The sequence below is a fragment of the Acanthaster planci genome, linkage group LG13 (genome assembly GCF_054643075.1).
Source record: "Acanthaster planci isolate LZ-2023a linkage group LG13, COTS_SCS, whole genome shotgun sequence".
Classification (NCBI taxonomy): domain Eukaryota; kingdom Metazoa; phylum Echinodermata; class Asteroidea; order Valvatida; family Acanthasteridae; genus Acanthaster; species Acanthaster planci.
The window spans coordinates 734,227-756,589 of NC_141789.1; the positions used below are offsets into that span (position 1 = coordinate 734,227).

General features: G+C 39.6%; 1 protein-coding gene across 6 annotated transcripts; it reads right to left on the minus strand.

Annotated features, from left to right (window-relative positions):
- Nucleotides 1-155: 155 nt before the first annotated feature.
- Nucleotides 156-22,242, minus strand: LOC110979859 (protein mono-ADP-ribosyltransferase PARP14-like). Of its 6 annotated transcripts, none has more exons than XM_087144906.1 (28): nt 21,796-22,241; nt 19,240-19,391; nt 18,857-19,036; nt 18,447-18,614; nt 17,513-17,633; nt 16,844-17,139; nt 16,259-16,457; nt 15,623-15,874; nt 15,276-15,374; nt 14,810-14,947; nt 13,504-14,607; nt 12,594-13,214; nt 12,008-12,499; nt 11,549-11,703; nt 11,133-11,366; nt 10,666-10,887; nt 10,261-10,372; nt 9,799-9,960; nt 9,346-9,420; nt 8,807-8,977; nt 8,413-8,619; nt 7,953-8,131; nt 5,002-5,085; nt 4,335-4,484; nt 3,972-4,173; nt 3,051-3,196; nt 2,587-2,761; nt 156-2,352 (listed from the first exon to the last, which is right to left on the minus strand). In XM_087144906.1, the coding sequence occupies exons 1-28, from the start codon at nt 22,004-22,006 to the stop codon at nt 2,069-2,071; spliced, it is 6,591 nt and encodes a 2,196-aa protein (XP_087001032.1). In that variant the 5' UTR covers nt 22,007-22,241; the 3' UTR covers nt 156-2,068. The 6 variants fall into 6 exon arrangements, 5 of the variants coding, with proteins under 5 accessions (XP_087001032.1, XP_087001031.1, XP_087001030.1 ...); XM_087144905.1 differs by having other exon boundaries at nt 11,549-11,694; nt 16,811-17,139; XM_087144904.1 differs by having other exon boundaries at nt 16,811-17,139.
- Between the last annotated feature and the right edge of the window lie 121 nt (nt 22,243-22,363).

The window sequence follows — 22,363 nt, forward strand, 5'->3', positions numbered from 1 at the left end:
TGAAGACTATAAATGTTTCAAAGATGAGTTAATGGTGTCTCGAAAGCTCCACCTAATTATGCCTGTGGCAGAAAACTGCGCTATGAGAAGACGTAATATATGCACAAGCACAACTGCGCATGCTCTCTGAACAACCGAGTTGTAGGCTCACGGACTTCTCTCAGAAGGGTTACTTCACAGTGTTTTATTCACTTCATTTTGCCGTTTATGCCCTTTACAAGATTCGTAATCATATCACTGCACGAAGCAAAAGTGCCTGTTATTCTTACATATTCCTTTGGACTTTTTCACTTTTATTGTGTCCTATATTTTAGATTTAGCTCGGAGGAGCTTTTGCTTTTACTTCAGAGGCTTAAGTTAAAGATAGGGTATTTATGATTCTGCTGTACTCTTCCAATAACAGGTTAATTGTACCCTCTTTGTACATGCTACGATTTGAAATCTTAATGAATCAAGAATTAAGAGCGATTGATCAATTATTTGGATCGGTATATAATTGCCATACTTCAACAAACAAGCATAAAAAAATTAAACATTAGTCACTTTTGCGTTTTAAAGTCAAAGGAAAATTACATCTACGTTAAAATACATCAAACATGTTATCTGGGATAATCGGTTTTACAACTTCGGAGTAAAAAGAAAAACTTTCTAAATATTGTGACACTAAACATTCTTATGATCATTATTGAATATGGGTGATATGCTGAGTAACGTATACATTGCGAAAAATGGGTAGAATGAAATTATCTTGAAAAAATCTTGATGGTGGTAATCACTTCTTGGCCGGAAAGATCTTTTTGTAAAATTAAGTTCGAAGTTAACATTTTTATGCAATAAAATGTTGCACATTCAGAGAAGGGTCTCAAACTTCTAATCACAGATTTACCTCTAAGGCTAGGAGCTTCGACAAATATTCTCAACATTATTAATATTACGAGCATATCACTAAACACAGCTACCAGTATTTTCAAATTCATCTGAAGGACCACAAAGATATTACTTGACGCAATATGACCTCTGTGACTGCGAAAACCATCATGATTACTCTTTGTAAACACGTATATCTAAAAAATAATAGATAAATGAAGCACATGCCGACAGACATCAGGTATGATAAACACGTAAACGTGCATTGTTAAAACTATAAACCAGAATTAGTTTTAGGTGTGATGTTTTTGCTAAAGTTCTAAATGTCTATCGGCATTATTGCAAATGACAAAAAATAGTGTTTTAGAGGGCAAGTATTGAACACCAAGTACAGTTTGAACAGAATGACGATAAATCGAAATGCTCTCATACATCAACTCGCTCTCAAATTTCTTTCAAATTTCCAACATGTATGAGGAAATGTTTTACGCTCGGATTTTTATTCTGTACAAAAGATTAATTTAATAAGCAACTCAATCACAGAGTTTTCCATACCAATCTCCCGTACCCAATTTAATCCTGCTTTACAAGTGAACAAGTGCAAATACTATGAGCGACAAAACACCTCTTGAAAGAAATGAGTAATTTCGATTTTTTTCCTTCTTGATTATTTCATGTGCTTGTTCATCTGACTCTTCATGATCAAAGTCCTCATTTTAAATGATATAACTTTTTAGCAATGCTTTAAATTATTTCAAAGGATGGATTTGTGCCAGGGAGATGTTAATTAATTTGGGAGTTTTGCCCTGCTCGACATGTATTATACTACTGTATACTCAGAGTTTGCTTCCGAAGGCTTGTGAAAAACACAAGCGTGATTATATACACTGAGTAGGCCTAAACAGGTTTCAATTGGTCCATAGGGAAAGCAAACAAGCACTTACCACACTAAATCTTCATAAGTTCATTTGACTAAATGTTAAAAATTCCCGTCGCTGTATGCCACAATATCTGGTCACCATGGTATCGCCACGGGTGTCACATCATGACCGCACAATACCACGAACTGGCTAATAAAACTGTCCATATTATGTCAGTTTTCATACTGATTCAAATTAGATCTTTTGTGTAATGGAAAGCAACGTGTCAAATGATTTCACACATTCCAAAGTCTCAATTATCAGATCGAAGCCTGGCTCACTCATGTGAATTTAATGAGGAACTCTGGATAGGCTTGTGCATCGTGAAAGATGACAAAAATGCTGGGCTGGTTTATGTTATCAACCACACTGTCATACTGTTGATCTGGATGACTCGGCTTGTTTGGAGGAGTTATCATACCGTGACTCCCTCTGGTGTAATCTCCAACTAGGACCTTTGTCACGAATACATGCTTTACACCACTAGCATTGGGCTTTGCATACTGGGGCTGTGCAGAGTAATTAGCATTCACAGCAAAGTAGGTTCCATTTCCGTAAGCAGTTGCTGAAAAAGAGCAATTAATTGATTTAGTTTATTGAATAAATTTACCTTGTATAGAACAAAAAACACTATTTATTAACGAAAGCAAGTCAATCTCCAAGTTTCGTATGGAAAGTTTAATGTTTTATAATATCGTTACTCGTGCGTTGATCTCAACCTGATGAGAAAAAGAACCATTGCCGTTGGCTGACTGTGTAGATAATTCTAACTTATTTCATCTAAACTGAATGCTCCTACCATTCTTGCCACAGAAGCTGCGATTAAATCCCTGCTTGTTGATCTTGTCACTTGTCGTCTCATCAGTCCCATGGTACAGTGTCTTTTCAACGTCTGGTCGGCCGAGACGAGCTTCCATCGCTGCCTTGCGGGCTTGGTATTGCATCAATAGGTCTTTGTTCTGAACTCTCTGTATCTATTCGTAGAAGCGTGGAAGACAATTCATGTGATACATCTTGAATCAAGCAAAGGTTTTTACAAAACAAACCACGTTGTTCATTCGTGGAAAGCTACATTTGAGCCAAGCAGGATGTGTATAGGGGAAATCAATGAGTCAGATAGATAACGTACACCAATTCGATTTTTAAAAACTATAACAAACAAACCTCCTTCTACTCAGACGTGTACAAAATACTTTAACGGAAAAGGCGACAAAGGTCGGTATATATAAAGTAAATTTTCTTAACTAGATCAAAACTTTTTACCTCTTGAATCTGATGGCCTGCCATAGTTGCATTGAACTGTGTTTCTACAGTGATGTATTCGTTTGTGCCAGCAGTCAGTGGTGCCATTTTGAAGTGTTCATTTTGCCCCATAGGAATCCAGTTGGACGGCATTTCAAAGGCAGCAACTGAGTAACATACGTAGATGGAAAAGAACACAACGCTTGTTGGTGAGTCAATCAGCGTACCACTCACTGATTAGTCGGTAAAAGGGTATCAAACACTTCGTAGTTCAATACTCATGGAATTACATTTGTTTAAAACTTGGGGTATTATACCGGTAAATGGATGTATATTCGGTTGTGGTCCAAAGTTTACGTATACATGTACCTTGACTGAAACTGAACAATTTTACTAGAGGAAGACTTGATGTAAGTAATGTCCCCCGAACCGAGATATTGAAAAATGGGAAGAGCCACCAACATAGGGCTGGGTAGCTCAGTTGGTAGAGCACTAGTACGGTATTCCAGAGGCCGCAGGTTCAAATCCCACTCCAGTCAACTTCTTTGTTCATCTTTATAATCGATTTAAGTAATTTGTTAGACTTTACCTATTCCTGTGCACCTTTAACTGAAATTTATGCACATTCTCATGTAAACAAAATTGCAAACGTAGGCTAATGCATGGTTTGATTAATCTGCAACAATAGAGAAATGTAGCCAGGAATATAGGTGTGGAGTTTTCAAGCGTATATAAACATAATTGGCCAGAAGTGCGGGTGTAAAGAAATTTTAAACTTCAAAGATCCATTTTTTCACAATGTATGAAAACAATCCTGGCTGAAGAAACGGCTGGAGAAATGATTTGTGTCTCATTTAAGCAGTTGGCCAAAAGTAATCAGGAAATGGCATGTTACCAACTAATGCACTAAGGATGAGGAACAGAGGTGAAAAACCGACACACCTTTTGTCAAGTCGATTCTGTGAACATTGAGAGTCCCTGCCCTTGAAACCTCCTGCATATCCTTGAAATGGATTGTTACTTTTCCTTCTTCTAGATTCAAGGTTACGGAGGGACGTTTGCTATTGTAGGCATCCTCTATGAGAGTATTCACTTCAGGGTCATATGCTTCTACTCCATGTGGTGTACTGTACTTCCACTGTACCTGTGGGGTAAACATTAATACTTATAAAAACACACAAGATCTAGATATGACTTCAACTCGATGTTCAGAAAGTGCAATTTGAAACATAAACACTTCAATAAATATGCAAACAAAAGCTTCGTATTATCACAAGAAACTTTTGAAAGAATGTGCTTACTAACTTGTTTAGACAGGAGTTCAATTCGTTGAGCCTCGAGCTCCTCTTTTTGCATTTTTGTGAACATCTTTTGAATCTGGATGTGAGCATCCTTCACACTGATTACACGACCCTGAACTCGGACACACTTGCCACGAGGGCATGATATTTTCACCTGTAACAATTTGGAAAGAACATAATTGACTGAACTGGGGGTTATTAATCTAACTAAGCATATCTTCAATATAATTCACGCTGAACAAAGAAAATGGACGTGACATAAAAACATGTTTTAAACCGTACAAACACTTCACCGTCGGAACTTTGGGGTTGATTGTAACTGTTAACAATTTCATATCATTTCCATTCACATAGTTTCAACATAAACTTCCACGGTATTTTGCACGGAATCTACCTGATTCCTCCAAACTTGTGACATCTTTAACGTTCCTATTAACCCTGTAAAGATTCAATGTTAGCAGATTTTCAGGGACGGAAGGGATATGGCTGGCATATCCGTACGAGACAAACACGTGCGAAATTCTGTGATGTGGTGCATATCGTGCTTCAACTTTAGTAACTCGCGTTGTTGTGCCAAATATTGATAATTCAGCCTTACATTATGAAAGTGCCTCAACTATTATTTCATCTCTCCGCTCAATGTTGATTGAAATTAAATGAAGGCAACATACATTGTATTTCTTTTCAATGGCTTTGACTTCAGCAATGTGTTCATCCGTCATCTTGCCTATCATTCCATGGTCATCAGGTCGATCCTGTAAAAGAAAGAAAAAATGCTAAAACTAAAAGCATTTACAACGCAGCTAAAAGTTACTTACGATAGCCTGAATCCTAGTTATAGAAGATAAAAAATGTAATGTGATCTGCGAAAATCCTTGGTGAGCTTTGTAATATGCGTGCATACAAAATTCAACTGAATGGACAACCTCTTGTTTTTAGATGTATTACATTTATGATTCTGGGTTGTTTATAACATGAATCAAGGTTGTCTACATTTACAAATTAATCAGTTTTGAAAAGAGGACAATGTCAAGATCAATTAGAACTTGATATGCACCGAAATGACAAAGCTCACCATGTGAACGGTTTTTGCAGATCACACCACCTTTTTGGTCATTCATGGGTTCCTTACCACACTTTTTTTCCCATGCAAGTTCCCTTGCTTACCAGGCAAAATTCAGCAACTTTCAGTGTATAGCGTCCTTACCAGTCGAGATCATGAAAGACCACTCTTGCAATGACACCCCATTGAATAATATCCAATAAGCAGAATTTTACTTAATTCTTTGGGTAAAAAGCACGGGAAAGAGTTCCACACACAATGTATCAAGATTCAAGAAAACGTTTTATTCCGTACTCTTAATAAAATTTACATTGATAATTAAGGGAGCTTGATACATAGAAATTGACAAAATGGATAAGCGACAATACATCAGAAATCTAAGAAACTAAGTACATTGAAAATAGCAATGTGGATATAAATAACCTTTTACACATACTTGTACTTAATTAAGAGAGATTAGAGCTTATAAGATAAATAAAAGCAGTCAATATACAAATGACAACAGAAAATAGCATGAGGCTGTTAAATAAGCATAGGCTTGTATAAATAGAACACAAAGTTCATTTGACACCCTGTATACAAACCCTCTGAGACTGGTCTGAAAAACTGAGTTTTCATTGATATATCTTATACTCTGCTGCTAAATGGACTTTCCAGACCTCTAAATGATTTCTGGGAGCTACTTGATGCCCCGCGCCCCCATCCAATGTTGCGTTAAAGGCTGGTGCGCGTCCAGAGCGATCCACTGCTACATTGGAAGGAGGGGGGAGATTGGGGGTGGTTGAAGGGGGCGGGCACAATCTAAACTACCCGAGTCTATGTTAACGCACATTGTGAAATGTTTCAAAGCATGGCATAATTAGTTTCTGGCAATTCTTACAAATCATACGAGTCTGCTTACGTTGGGTTCTCGTACTATACAAACAACACAGTTCCGTTTTTGGCCTTGCCTACTTCTTCCGGGATAATGTCCACTTGAAAGGATTGCAGTTTCAGGGGGCATGTGGTGTTGAGTTTCTCGTCCTGCAGGTGGACAATAGTTCATCGATTACCTTGACCCTGAAATCTAAGCTAGTGAGCAGCCGCTCTGTGGGGATGCCGTTGTACACGATGGTAGCATTAAGCAAACAGATGTCAAGAATCGCAAAGAAAACTTGTTTCCACCATTTCAGGGATCTATGATGATGTCTAAAGTACTGACACATTTGTGATGCTAAGTTACTTCCACCCAAGTACACCGAGTGTTAGCAGATTCTGCAGATAGCGTCTGATCTGCATAGCAGTTGGTCTCCCTCATCAGCAATTGCCAAACTGCTCCACAGAAGAAGGCTACACCCAGTCGTTTCCGTGAAGTTCACAGGTAGTGGCTTTTGGTATTAAAGTGGAGGTTGCTTGCCATCCAGTCCTGCATTATTGAAAAATAATATTAGGACTAAGGAATTAGGAATTAGGTAGGTAGGTTTTATTCAGCTGTTCATTGAAGAGGTAATAGATGGGGTTTCCCTGATTTGGGTTTGATCGCAATGCCTATTCATGGCACACTGCCTGTAAACTAAATCTTGATTCACCGCACGTTTGGTTATATACACTAACTCTCAAAGTGGCATTCTACCAAAGTAAGCGTGTTCTGTTTTCCGTACGATATGCCAGTAAGAGGGTGATCTTTTAATATGTTTAATTTCCGCTGAGAAACCATGACAAGTTACTCTGCATTGAGACGGCACAGTACATTTCAGGGTTTAAAGAATAAAGATTGGAATCCTTCCTTTTCCTTGATTAGCAATTAGGATTCGTGACACATTCCGGACATTGGGAAAAAATATTGCAAGCCTGCTAGTGGCTATAAAATGCAATACATTGTAATGATAATGATATGAATGACTGAGACTACAAAGTGTCTAGCTGCAAGGTTGTACATGCATGACATGTGTATGCCTTAGGCCTACCTGAAGTTCGGCTTGTGGGTGCCCGGTGGCTTTGATGTGCTGAATGATATGGCCGCCATTAATTCATCATCACTTTCTCCTGATGAGGACAAGGAGGAAGTTTCATCCAAGGATATTTCGGAGCCACTATCTGCTAAAATTTCGTCGACGACGGTCCGAAGCGCGGCCATTTCGCCTCTTGTGGTTTTTGTAAGGACGCGCCAAGCACGTCTCCAAGCCATCTCGTCCAATCAGAGCGCTCGAGACGATGTCAAACGGGACAGAGCGCTATTTACATTTCTGTTGCTGGCATTTGGTATGTGTGCCAAAGAGGCACGTTGGTAAAGAAGTGACAATTAAATCGTGTGCAGTAGAGGCTCGTTGGTAAAGAAACCGCATGCCACTTTGAGCCCAGCTGGCACTTCTGGGGCTTAAAGGGTTATGGATTCTTAGGGTTAATTTCGTGGTAGTTACAGTCCCCAAACTGCAAGTTTGCAAAAATGGTGATCCTACACTTAAAAGGCTGAGCCTTTTAATTTCAATTCGTCTTGCTAATTCATAAAACCTTTAATTTCATGAATTTGAGCATTTTTGAAGGCAACAAAGCAGCGTTAAAAACAAGATACATGTATACCTCTGACATATATTCTTCACTTTGGAACTGGTCGATCTTGTCGACAGCCTTCCTTATAGAGGACATGTCCATGGCGCATATATTAAGAATGATTGTTTCTTGAAGGCTTTCTTCCTCGGATAACTCATCCGCAGCTGCAGTGCCACTAGAGAGAGTGGACAAGGCGGATTTGGCCAAATCTGTCGAGCAAATTGGACAGAGGTGCAATAATCTTCCATGCTATTGTCAGTTGACCATAACATATACAATAAAGTCAGAATTTGATGTGGGAATTCAAAATGTCTAGACTTGCTTGGTATTCTTTAACAAAGGGACTAAATACACTTGTCAAACATGTAAAGTGCAAGAAGGACAACAATTTAATAAATAGTACCCCATTCAAAAAGTGAAACAAAGACTGTACGTAGTGATTTTGTTGATAGGGTAACTGAACCTAAATGGAATCAAAAGGTTTACTTACCTAGGCCTTTAGACAGCCAGCCTTTTTGTTTTTTGTAGGAAGTACCAACTTCCCTGTGCAAAGCATCCTGAAAACCACTGACCATGTTTGGCAGGAAAATAACCAAACGGATGAGATGGAGATGGCGCGGTTTCCTCTGCACTGCGAATTCACCAACAGCTTTCAACATGGCATTGGCACAGTCCTCCACAGACTGACCTGCTTTGCCTAGGGTAAAAAAATCCGAAAATTCAGTCAACTGGACTCAATAGAAATCTATCGTGTAAATCCATGTATTACAAGTCATCTAATCTACTTTCTGTCGTCCCGTTTTAGTGTGAAAGATCTACAAGTTCCTAAATTCATTTCGTCGATGAGTTTAAATTAACTTAAAACCTAATATAACGTGTTTTACCTGTGCCCAGGGCTGGAAAGGACACTGACTTCAATTTGCCTTCCTCTGCCTGCTTCAATGTCTTGAACACGATAGTTTTTATCTCTTCCGGAGTTTGAGGGGTGACGACATGAAATATAGAGTTGCACTGAAGTGATCCACTAGTAGTGACATAGACAAGTTTCTTTGGCTCTGTTATGACAGAATGTTATAAAAGAAATATATAACAAAGGAAAATGTGTGTTATACAAATAGGGCCTACAACTGCTTGTTAAAGATTGGTGTATTTGAGAAAATTCTTTCACAGATGTGCCGATACGTCTTCATCTTGCTCTTTAACTTTCTCATTTCTAAGGCAGAATGGCTTTGACAATCATGGTTTTTACTTTTGACGAGCAATGAATGGTTTACTTTTCATGGTAACGCAATATGCTAAAATAATTTTGTTTCAGAAAATCAAGTTTTCAACTATATACAGGTAAAAAGAAGAAAAATACTTTTCTTTTTTCTTTCTTTTAAATGAAAGTGCTTTTTGAGTAAAATGGCACATAAACATTCACCTTTTTTGCGTTGCAGTTGACACTCGTCGAGAAGAACACTTCCGCCGTGAGCCAGGATAGCCTTAGAAACGGGTCCTATAATAATAAAGCAATTTTCAAAGTGTACCCTACTATTACATTTTTTCCAAATATATGGGCAAGTTTGAAACAATAGAAATATTGACAGCTATAATACTTATGACTCGAATTTCAGGTACAGCATGATTGATTTGTAGTTCATATTATATTTGTGAACATTTGGAATTGCTATCTGACTTGTATGGTTGTTTTTTTAACATTCCCAGTCTGTGGTGCGGCCCTTATAAATAACCACCCATTCTCCTGATCTAGTCTTCAGTGGCCAAGCACATGTTTCTTCCCTCATGAAATGGCTGCATTGCATTTGAACTGCTTGATATTAGACGTCCTATTCTAGTTCCTGGAAACAAAAAGCAGGATATTAAACAGAAATACCTTGTAAATCCAAACCTGGTCCCACGCTATTGACGATGGCATCAGTTGTTTCCTTAACCAGATCCCCTTGTCCAACCTGAAGACAAACGGATCCTATCTTGGTCTGTAGCATCCCTGTGTGATCACGCCGTATCTCTGAGTAGGACTGACGATCAGTAGGAGCTTAGAAAAAATCAAGAAAAGCCAACAGGTTTTCTTCTCTCTAAATAAGCAAATCCTTGAAGACAATGGAGCTTACACACTGTCGTTGGAATTGATGATGACAACGTCAAAGGTGGAAGAGCTAATAAAGAAAAACAGCATTCTAAGTTTGTTCTGATAAAGTTCCAGTTGGCAAACTAAAACCAGAGACGTGTTACTTTCTGGCATGACTTTGGTTTTTGCAGTTGAGGAGGAAACAATGCAAGAGGAAAAAACAAAGGGAAGACGAGGGAAGTACAGTAGAAGTGGAAAATTAATTACTTGATGCTGATCCAGGCTTTTTCAACTTCCTACTGCGGCCAGTGGGGGCGTAACCCGTAGCTCCCCTAGATATTCCAGGGGTCAACAGACGTTGAATTTCACCTTCAAAACCCTTTAACACAAAAAAGATTTGCAATATTGTAATAAAAATTGGCAACACAACTCTGTTCATATGAGTGGTCTCTTATCCTTGATGAAATTGCGGATGGATGCCATGTATTTTCAGTGTAAACTTACAATCAAATGAAAATCTCACAATGTTACCAACAACATTTGGCATCTTTGGGCATTTTGTTGTTTAAAAAAAATAGAAGATGATGACCGAGTGGCTAATGCATGTATAGTAAAGCAAATCCCATCAACGGGGCACATTATTTCAATATAAATCAATTCATTATCTAATACCTGGATAGTACTGGCATCTTTGTCGTATACCACAAACCGGACATCCTTCAGTACACCGTTAGGATGTAGATTGCTGAATTCCAAGATGGATTCATACATAACCTGTGCAGTAACACCTGCTGGGTAGTTCAAGTTGCCTGTGCCGAGTGCTGGGATGGCGATGGACAGCATTTCATTTTGCTCAGCTTGCTCCATTAACCTAAGGATAAGTTTCTTCAGGGCCTGATACATAAAATTGAAACACTCACATATCACTTCCTCTTCCGTCTCCTTCATTGCCTATTTTTAAAATTTGGATTGTGTTGACAAGATTATGGTTATATGTATCGGCCTAACCAGTTCTAGCATTAATTTCAAAGCCAATCTCATTGGTTACAACCAGCCTGCAAGTTTCGACAAAAATTTAATTAATATTGCCAACATCACGTGATGCCCAAGCCTAAGCTCCTTGACAAAATTACTCTCACCTTCTCTGATACCCCTGGTTGGTAACCTGCACAGACACAGTGGTAGATTTTCTTGCAGGTGAGAGCACCTGGTCCTGTCTCTATGAAGTCCCCTGAAGGAATTTTGCCTCGAGTTGCAGTCAGTGCATCACATTCCTGCTGTATTGATAACCCAGCTACTTGCAGTATTGTCTGTGACACCTTCCCATTATTAAGTTTCATGTCAGATCCCGCGGTGTTAACAGTCACATCAACCTGGTATATCAAAACGATAGAAACATCTGCACCTAAATAAGAAAAGTTTCTTGCTGCAAAAGCCAAGTATTATTGGTCAGACTTACGAGAGGTTGGTACGCAATATTCCGATGAAATCAGGAATCAGCTACCTTTACAAACTTTGAATTTTGTTAATAAATGTGTGACAAGCAAAGTGTTACCGTTTCGTTGGTGATGCTTCCTTTCTTCAGTGTTATGTTAATGCCTTCATTTGTTGTCAGTGTGTTCTGTCCTGATGCAGTAAACTTTGGTGCAGGCGCAGGAACAGGTGTATCATCTTCTGTGACAGGAGTATCCCAACTAGCACCTGCGGACCCTAAGGTGGTTATCAAAACCAAGCAAGAAAAGCACTGCCTGTTCATTACCAACAAATATGAGGCCAGTGTAGCTATGCTGATATTGTTAATAGACAGTTTTATACCTATGTCATTTACTACCTCATTCCATATGTGTAGAATAAGTTACACAAATATTGATAGGGTAAGTACTGTGGGCTGAAGCATAATTTTACTAATTAAGTACAAGGTTTTGTTTCCGTTAAGCGACTGTATGAGTTCTGTAGGAACTGGCAAAGTGGGGCTGCATTTTAGAAAGACGTTTACGAATTCAAGTTTACTCACCTACATCAACATCAAAGCCAAGAACCTCCTCCTCCTCCTGGAACTGCTTAAATCGATCCATCACTGTCTGTCTGAAGACGTTGCAAGTTGGTTGGTCATTGTTGGTTAGGTGGATCTCTGTCAGGATAGGGTTAAGCGTATTCTGAATGTAGTAAGCCACAGCATTGAGAATTTGTCGTGAGGCAAGCTCGACTGGGAAGCCATATACACCAGTACTGATGGCTGGGATGGCAATGGACTTCATTTTGAGTTGGTTTGCCAGTTTCAGGCAATCGAATACGCCATTATAAAGGAGATGCTCCTCAAAACTTGGCTCCTCGTCGGTCTTCGGTCTGGCTGTCTTCCCGTGTGGCCATTTTGGTCCTGCAACGTGGATGACCTTCTTACAGGGTAAGCTACCACTGGAGGTATAAACAGGCTCACCGACATAAAGTTCCCGGCGATGAATGTCCTTCAGTATCTGCTCACACTCGGTCTGGATAACTCTCCCACCTGAAACAGATTGACACAAAGAAGCGGTCATAATTCAGGTCAAACAAACAGGAAGCAATAGTCATTGCAATGAAGTGAACTCCACTAAACTCACCAGCTTCAATAATGGCAGCTGCTAGTCCTCCAACGTGTTTCAGTTCCACATTGGCAGCATTTACTATGCAGTCAACTTTTTGCCTTGTCAAATCGCCTCTGCACACTTTCAGAATGAAGCCATTTGGTAGAGAAAATCGGCAAAGTACCTCTGTGGTCATCAGCGCTCCACCTGAACCGGCTACTTCCACCTCATCTTCTTCCACATTCTCACTGATCACACACTGAAACTCTGCTTCCAGTGATTCCAGAAACTTCCTCCCCTTATCTTCTCGGAACAGTTGAGCCATGCCGGTCTTTGAGACTGGATAAGGCTGTTCCTTAATTCTTGCTACCAGAGAAGTCAAGAACTGACTTGCAGCCTCTAAACCTTCTTCATTTCCTTGAATGGTAAACCCCTTGGTGTGACCACTCATCACTGGTTGGATTTTGACACGGTTTGGGGCATTCTGCTTTTCGAGGTTTACCAGGTCAGCGCCATGAAATGTGGTGATGAGTCGTATTTTTATCTTGTTTGCTTTAATAGGTCTCATCATGATGACATTATCTTTCAAAAAAGTGACGATTTTTTTTTTTGTTTCATCCATGTTGGTTTTGAATCCAGCGAGTTCAACAACACTGCCTGCAGACCAACAAAGATCAAAATTCTTTACAGTTATAAAGGACAGGAAAATGAATTGTTTTAAGATGCAGGAGAATACACTTTAACCAGTGATTTAATAAGTCTAATTACTTTACACAGATTTTATCATGGAACCTTTCAAAAACGCATTTTCTTCAACCCCTCATGAGAAGCGCGCTCTATTTAAAAGTTTCCCATGAAACACTGAAATTGAACTACAATAAGATTTGGCTTAAGGTAACAAAATCGAAATCATTTTAATAATTTTTTTGTTATTGTTTTGTTTTACCTCCATTTTTGCTGATAGCCGCCATTACAAATCTCTGGTTGTTGATACTATCAAGGAGTTTTTGGCCATTTTGGTTTTGAAGGACATCCAAGGTAGCTTTCCCTCTTATGGGAATGACATCGTCTACTATTTCATGATCAACGTAAGCCTTGGCTTGGGTTGCGTCCTTCCTCGTTGCACCAGATATGATTATCTTGCCATCATCAGATCCCTTGCATGCTGCACGAATTCCCTGCGACCCTAAGATTTCATGGATTTTGTCTTTAAGGATGTGAACAAACTGCACTTTGTTTTTGCCCGCCTTAAATTCTATGCATTCAAGACTGTCCATTTCCCTCCGCATCAACAGCTCTGCTTCTTGTACATTCTTTCGGGTGCCTTCAAACCTGAGCATGATTTTATCCTGCATGGCAGTAATAGTGATCTTCAAGTCAGGATAGGCATTTTCAATTTTTTCCTTGATTCCACAAATTATAAAAGGCTGAAGCTTCTCTGCTGTTAACTTTATGTCTTGTATTGTTTGCTGGGCTTCAAACTCCGCCTTTTCTTTCAATTCCTTGATGATTTTATTGATGTCATTAGCTCCTCTATCAACATCTTGCTGCACTCCAACCAGATGGACTATGTGCTGAGTAGCATCCAATTCGACGGAAAAGCCATTGGTACCATGCTGATCTATTTTAGCAACAGTGTCTTTCCACAATGGCACTGGGATTGCGATCCTTGAAGACTTACACCTGTTCAGGAAGTCCTTCAAAGCTTCAGGTGCGACTTCAGGCCATTTGAGCCAGGATGATTGCCTTTGCCCGTCTTCTGGTAGAGGCTCTAGCCTAGCTACTGTCTTGTCGTCACCATCGGGCCATTTCAGAGAGGCCTTCACGTCGCTCAGCTTCTGAACTAAAGTCTTCCTTGTGTGTTGCCCCTTTTGTCCGAAGATAAACTCCATGAAAGCTTGTGGCACCTGTACAGAGACTGGCTTAGGGATGTGCGGAGTCGGGACATCTAACGGGCTTATCCTTCCGAGACATTCATGGTACTCTTCAACTGATAGCTCGACACCTCCAACCTTGTGGGGTCCTTTCTTGGAAAGAACATCTCTGATAACTATACAAAATAAACAACACTTCGATTTTTAAGAGTAACTCTGATCAAAACTTCAGTAAGCATACATGTTACAAGTAGAATGGGTTACGTAGCAAATGATTTAAGAATCTTAAATCAAAAAGATAAACAAACCCCAAACTCACCGTTAGAACTTCAGGCTTCTCAAAAGCAAAATCTCTTTTCTTAATTATTGTTGACATACCTTTCCAGTCATCAAAGAAAACAATAGCCTGAGTTTCTTCTGGCCCTTGTTGTACGTCCCTGACGCCTTCTCCGCCACTTTTCTTTTTGTTGTCAAAATACAACTCAATCATCTCCAAACTCTCTCTCGACGAGACACCTTCAACGCAAAGAAATACAGAACACGATTAAAAGGTCCAAGTCAATATGCTTTGTCAACAACTGAACATACAATTAATTATAGCCACAGTACAATATTGTAACCCTTTAACCAATAAATCGGAAACTTCTGATGTGTGACGCATTCAGCCATTCCGATGAAATTACATCTGGGATTGACTCACTGGATAACACGTGTCGACATTTAATCAATTACCATCGTCGACATTTCATCAATTACCATCGTCGACATTTCATCAATTACCATCGTCATAATCTAATATCTCTTAGATACTGTCAAGATAACCATCATTGACGTCAGATCTTACCTTGCACTAAGATACAATCTGACTCGTGTACTTTTTCAGCCGTGACATAGAGTCCTTTCAACTTCTTCAAAGAAATCTTCTTAATTACATTCTCCAGATCTACAGACATTCAGGAAAGAAGGCAAAACGCACAAAATACTTCTGTAAATATCAATGAATACTGCTCTTGAAGTAGTTGTAAATTCTGAATAGTCCTTCGCCGTAAGTCATCTTTCTAAACAAAGCTGCACATTGTTACTTTGAATCACGTCCACTCTTTGAAAGAATTGAATAATCACGATCAATACCAAAGGAGCAAAGAAATGTGAGCATTTTTTAAATGTATAGCTTTCAGGAGTGCTACATACCTTCGATGTCCTCGTTGAATGTGCAAAGAGCTGTACCGGGCATCTCACCATATCGTATTTCGAAGTCCTCCGTGCCACATCGATTCTCAACGAACATTGCCACAAGGTCTGAGGTACATTCATCAGGAATTCCTTTCAGCAACAGACATCGTTTATTGACAGGACGAGGGCGGGGCTTCTTCTTTACAACCAGTCTCACCGACAGGGTTGCTCCTCCAACCTTATGTTGTTTGGCAATCACTTTGCTGACAACTAAAACAAAACAGAACAACGGTATCACGCCGTTTTTCACTCGAAGTTTACATTAGTTTCACTGTGCGACATGACTGTTTAGAATTGTCACTGTCTTCCAAGAGATCTCATACAACTTGATACAAGACAAATGTTTAGAATGTTTCATTGTGCTTTGTATAGGATTCAATTAATTTGTGCTTTGTAGGATTCAATTCATCTCATTCCTCATATTGTGAAAGCTGGATTTCTTTTTCTATCCAGAGGATAATTTGTGGAATTTGCACTTTTACTGCAATTCCACAGCTCTTTACTTTCAGTCTAAATGCATTTCACGTTTGCAGAAATGGGTCAGATGGTTTCTTTCAAGCGATTTTCTGGAATAACAGAAATAAAACAACGCACGTGATGGATCTTGGTATGTCAACCGAATGGCTCCAGTCTTGACATCATGTTCCCAGGTTTCGATTTCGCCACCTCCAGATCTTCTAGAATTCTCAAAATGCATCTTGAGCATTTCCTCTGACGAAGGACTGAAACCTGTAACTTCAACAAATTTCTCCTCTTGCTCCTCCTCAACCTGCTGCCCATCTGGTGAATCCCCCTGAAGAAATTGGAGACAGAATGAGAAAAGTCTAATCAATCCATGTTACGTCTTTAAGACTGACAAATAAATAATATTTATTTGTTCCAAAGATATGTAATACAAAACTGCTACAAACTGCTTGCTGACTACAATGACCTAAAATATAAATCTCAAAATATGGAAGGCCTGACGTTTCGATCCCAGCAGAATCTTTCTCAAAGGCAAAGAAAATTAGATAGCATTTTTTTTATCTTTGAGAAAGATTCTGCTAGGATTGAAACATCAGGCCCTCCATATTTTGAGATTTTTTAATTTGTTGTTAAAAATAGGTACCATTATAAAACTGAAGAAATGTTAACGTAAAGTTGTACCTCTTGCACCTGATCATCACGATGTGAGCCAACTTCGTTGTTTTCCTGCCTTTCTGGAGCTGTCCGTTTCTCCTCAGGGCTTTCTTTTGGGCTTTGTCTTTTGACCTTACCGCGGTTCCTCTTACGCTTACCGGTATGACCAGACGGCACAGCAGGGCCATCAGAGGACTTGGCCATTTCTTGGGGTACATGACCGTCTCGTTCCTGCTTGCCCGCATCATTCTGCCTTGTTGCTATCTTAGGCTCAGATCTTTTAGAACTGCCATTTTGTTTTTTCCCACTGTCTGTGAACTGACACTGTTTACCATCAACTGGCTGATGGTTACGACCTAGATTAGACAAAGAATAAAATAGCGTCTGGAAATGTTTGCAAGTTTGGAGGTGGTTCATATTCAACTGAAAGGGAACATCTAAGTCCAAAATGTTACTCATTTGGAACATAATTCTGTTCAGAATAAAGAGTTAACTTAAATTTCTGTGTCTGGTTCCAACTGTATAAGTAAACACTGCACTCGTAAATGAAAGCACCTTTTTATATGTTTGCCACGACAGTATTAGCAACTAGAGACTCCGATAGCATTTGCAGTTTGCGACCACCACTTTCCGATATCAACTTTTGGTCATATGGATTGAGTGGGTAGTCATATGGCACATGTAACTGCATTCCAATATCTAATAATCAGTATTCCACGTGTTACTTACTGGTGCCGGCAGATAATTCCGTCTCAGCTTGAAAAGATCCTTGTTCCTGGGTTTCACTGCCTTTACCACGCGTATAATTACTTACAGCTTCTTCTGAAGAACTTGTCCTCATAGTGGGAGCCTGCAGTGAATGTTGTTATTGAGAAGGATTGATTGATGAAAAAAAAGCAAACCCATGTGCCATTAGAGAAATTTCCTGCTATTTTCTTTTTGCATTCACAAAATAATGAGGGCCTGAATCTTTCTCAAATCTTGTACCAATGCACTTAATTACTGGATGCATTACGTAAGGGATGCTAAATAAGCTACACTGAAAAATTGCCTGAGTAACATTTAACCCAAGGCTGGCTGAAAACTGCAACAACCTAAAATGTGGGTTGTGTCAACCCAGTCTTAGTGGTTGAAATCAATTTCTTGTTTCTTTCAACTAAGAAGCGGTTAATATTAATCCCTTTTACTAGAAAAAAATGAACGAGAAATTCTTTCTACTCGCTAAAACTTGGTTGAAAGAACCCATTTTGGAGTAGTTATAGTTTTCAACCTCCGAAGCAGTTTTTAGCGTTCATTTTTGAACTTGGGGGGACATTTCCTTCGCGTCACATGAATGGCTGATCTGCTTTTTCCTCCACAAAGACTGATTCCGCGCTGTACATATAACATCAGTGCAGTAGAACTCAGACAAATCGATCTTTGCATGTAAACATGGAAAAGTTAGGATTTCAATAAATTATTCGTAATGCATGATTTCATGAAATTCATGGAAAGAATGGAGAATTTTAAGATTTTTAATATTATCAAAACTGGTATGGGCTTTTATTTCGTTTTTTTAACTCACAGGTTCCCCAAATAAAAAAATTCACTTCGCTTTCAATTAAATATGGCCAACACCTGAAAAGAGTCTATTAGAAAGGTAGAGACTACTGTAGTTAGATACCTCGTTTTTTATGCATGGTTCTTTGGGGTCTGGGCCGTACAAATCGGCATCATCTGTTGTATCTTGGTAAGACATCTCTCCACCTGCAGTGCTGTCTTTGAGAGACTGTGTGGAAGAACCTCCTCCAGAGTTTGGTGGACGTTGGGTTGAAACTGGACCGGAAGGGGTCTGAAATGGTGCAATTGCAGTTGATATATCAATAACTTTCCATGATGGAATCAATAAGACAATATGGGGTATACCTACAGAATGGACCGATTTCCACTAATCCAAATGCGGGTCTCATAATTTCTACTCTACTTTCTCTTCATTCCACAGTTCACTCTGAGATTCTACACACATTTCACAGTAACCATAAACAGAAGTATCAAGTGATATCTCAAGCCACATAGTCCCTACATGATCCGTACTTTTTCATCCTTGAGCGATGCTGCAAGGGCAGTAAGGTTGAGGGTGGCAGCATTCCGTGATGAACCGCTTTGTTGGCTGGGCGGGAAACCTTTCTGGCTTGCTGATTGGTTGTGCACATGTGCAGCAGACCCTGCTTTTCTATGACGGTCACTTGCCCATGCCCTTTTGTTGATATCATTCTATGTGTATTAAAACCACTAATGTTTATTGTTCATTTGGTATAGGGTGAAGTCTCATCTATAATGATACTTTTGTCATTATTTTTTTCGAGGAAAAGTAACTCCTTTGTAGTATTCTATCCTGACCGAACTGTCATAATTCAATACAAAATTAACATACAAACACTGGACCGTTTAAATATGTATGAATCACAAAGGTTTACCGTGTCCACAGCGTCTACAAAGTCAGAAGACTCATTATCATCTGACTGGGACGACTCGTCTGAAGGAAAGGATTTCCTGACCTCTAAGGGAATGATTTCCCACCCATCCACCTTCAAATCATGTTCCGATTTTGACAACACGTGCTGAACACCTGTGAAACAATAAATGTAAATATTGGGTAAAATCTCCCCATAAAACAGCTCACAGACAACACCCACTGCATTTTTAAATTTTGGGTCATTGTTATATTTGCACATGATCCGCACTTTTGTTTCTGAGGCATATACAGAATCAAAATAGTACAAGGGCTTGTGATTTTTGAATCGGCCGCATTTCAGAAAAAGATCTGTATTCCAACTAATTGTTATTTGACAATATCTTCCTCTGCATATATTTTTCATGTTCGGTGTATATCCTCTACAGCCTGTCAAGAGACTACAATTATGCAATCCGTCATAACCATGGTCGTATACCGTATGTTAGAATTTTGTGCTCGGGTAAGAAGGCGGGTGGTTTGTATTCGAGCAAAGCACCTTTTTACCATGTTGTTGGTACGCTGCAAGTTTTGCTACTTCAAAAGGGATCTTGTCTTTAATGTGCTTTTACTCACAGCATTTCTGTGCGCACATTCAGCAGTACTTTTTTCCCAAAGCCAGAAGGAACATAATTATTTATGAAATGGAGTATAGAGAATAATGGCCAGGGAGATCTGCGGTCTTTCTGAGGCCTCGACTCTTCAGGCTCTCTCTAACACATGGTGAAATGTGTATTTTAAAGGGATTGAGGGAACGTCTGCAGCGACATCCATTCCCCAACCCCTTAGCTAAAACCAAATTTAGCTAGATATAGTTTGCATAAAGGGCCTAAGGCTACACAGCCGGTTGGTTCACTAACATTGACCAATTGGTGGCTGCTTCAAAATTTGTTTAAATCAATCCATTTTCAGAGTACATACATTTGTTACTCTGAATTAAACAAACAAATATGGAAGGCATAAAGAACGTGAAGTTTAGGAACAAATTTCGTTTTGCTAGGATCCTTGCATGGAACAACTTTAAAAAATCTTTTACTTAATGGGAGAAAGGTAAGTTTTTACAGATAATGCCAACTGTACACCTTTTAAGCGCCTGGCTTTTCCTTAAAATTAACCTCAGAATACATACTACAGTGTAATTTGCATGCAACATTCTGAAACTTTTCTGATTTCAATATTATTACGATCGTCAATTAATACGTAACATGAACGTAATGTTTTAATTTCAATCATCAAATGTTGTCAGTGCCTTTTAATATCCTAGATAGATTTTCACCTTTTACTGCATATAGTCTACATAAAGGGAAGGACTTGCAGGGTGCAGTGAACTAATTCAAGCTCCACTGAAAATAGTGTAAAATAAAGAGTGTCCCTGAGGCCTCTCAAACAAAAAACGTGTTGTTTTGTCCCACAGATTTCATTTGATTTTCAATTTTTAGAAGGTTAACCGATGGATATTTTAATTATCCGCCAAAACAAACTCACCCCCAAGAAGTGAATCCCAACTTGAAGTCTTCTCAGCAGCCATTTTTCAAATGACATACCTCACTTTTCTCAGGCTCTTCTGACAAATTTTCAATCACATTTGCTTTGACCCCGGATGGGTGCCCCTGAATCTGCAGAGATGATCCTGGGCCATACTTACATAATCCCACAAATTCTTGACCCACACAGACCCCTCTTTTCGAAAGAATCTTTACTTTTTAAGCGCCTCGGCCAGGCGGAGAATTCTCCTTGGATTGGGACTGCACCCAGCATGCACTGAGCGTGGGCTTCGTTTGTACGTTGTCTAGCACTGAGTTCCTGCATTCAGAAGTCTCGCCATGCACGCAGCTAGTACTTTTATTATTTCGGGAATAACCATGATCACGTGTCGTCTGTACGGGCCTATCCGTTTTATACCGTGCCGCCTTTGATGATCGCCTTATACTTTACGTCGAGCCTCGGTTTCATACTCTTAGATATTTCAACCGGCAAAAACTAACTCAGAATTTTACTGTGTCGTGTTTCCTGGTTACCTTGCCAAAAAAAATTCTGTACTCCGTGAGTATTCAAATAATGAAAGGCCCCTGAGGCCGTGCTGAGGCTAACCAACTCGAAATTTTACTGTGTCCTTTCCTACATCCACTGCATGCTCTGTCGTGTTCCCTTGTTTATTTGCCGAACCTTCCGTAGGTCTATCTCGCCAACTTGAATATTCAGTTACAAGAAAATGTTTCTCGTTAAAATCTAACAGACCCATTGTCAGTAGGAAAAAACCCTTATTCGTCATATTTCATTGTATCTTGCACGGTCCCCCTTCGTGTTGAAAACTGCAAGGATTACTATATGTCATGCGTCAACTAATTGTCACCTCCAGGCTTCAGGCTTATCAGGTGATCTGGAATTTACTTGCTTTCATTTTATTGTTGGAGGGGGTACTTATGTTTATTTTAACCCTGGGCTCACATCGTCACATGCTTCGTAATATGAACTGTTAACTGCCTACAAGAACATAAGGAGAAGTTTGACGGTCACTTACCCGATGGCTCACTGAATATAATTTTCATCCATAGTTTGTCACTTGTGCCGGAGTCGATGCTTGAGACACTGTCGACATCGCAGCCTTGACTAACACCCCTCTTTTGAAAATAAATGCATAATTTATCTGGCAATTCCCCTAGTTTCCGTTCAGTGAATTCGTTCCGCGGAAGTCCTGCATAAACCGAGCAGGGGGAAGTAGGGCTACCCATGACTTGGTGATCGACACTGCAGATGCCTTAATTGCAAGATCGCTGGATAATTTTTTTCACCGGCACCTTGGAGAAAGCATGTCTCTTCTTAGTACTAGTATGACGGACCCTCTACTCAACGTGACGGCAGTACAGGAGATTCGGAACTGCCAGGAATTTTCGGAAAACGTAGGGTTACATACACGTACACATCCCACAGGACACGCGGAAGGGCGTTATTTTGTCGGCTGTGTACTGGAATTAATATTGCGTGAGCCGGGAAATTCCCAGCCGTTGCTGACTGGTCGAAACTGTCACGTGATGGCGCATTGCGTGTTCTGGGATTTCCCAGTTATTTTTGGCTGCATTCGAATCTGT

What these genes read in the sequence shown, in the direction of transcription:
- LOC110979859 (XM_087144904.1), bottom strand. Translation starts at nt 22,006, where the DNA reads ATGGGTAGCCCTACTTCCCCCTGCTCGGTTTATGCAGGACTTCCGCGG. An exon ending in AGATTGTATCTTAGTGCAAG is followed by an intron (nt 14,948 to 15,275) that starts GTAAGATCTGAC and finishes TTTGCGTTGAAG; the next exon opens with GTGTCTCGTCGAGAGAGAGT. An exon ending in GGCTATCAGCAAAAATGGAG is followed by an intron (nt 13,215 to 13,503) that starts GTAAAACAAAAC and finishes GTTGGTCTGCAG; the next exon opens with GCAGTGTTGTTGAACTCGCT.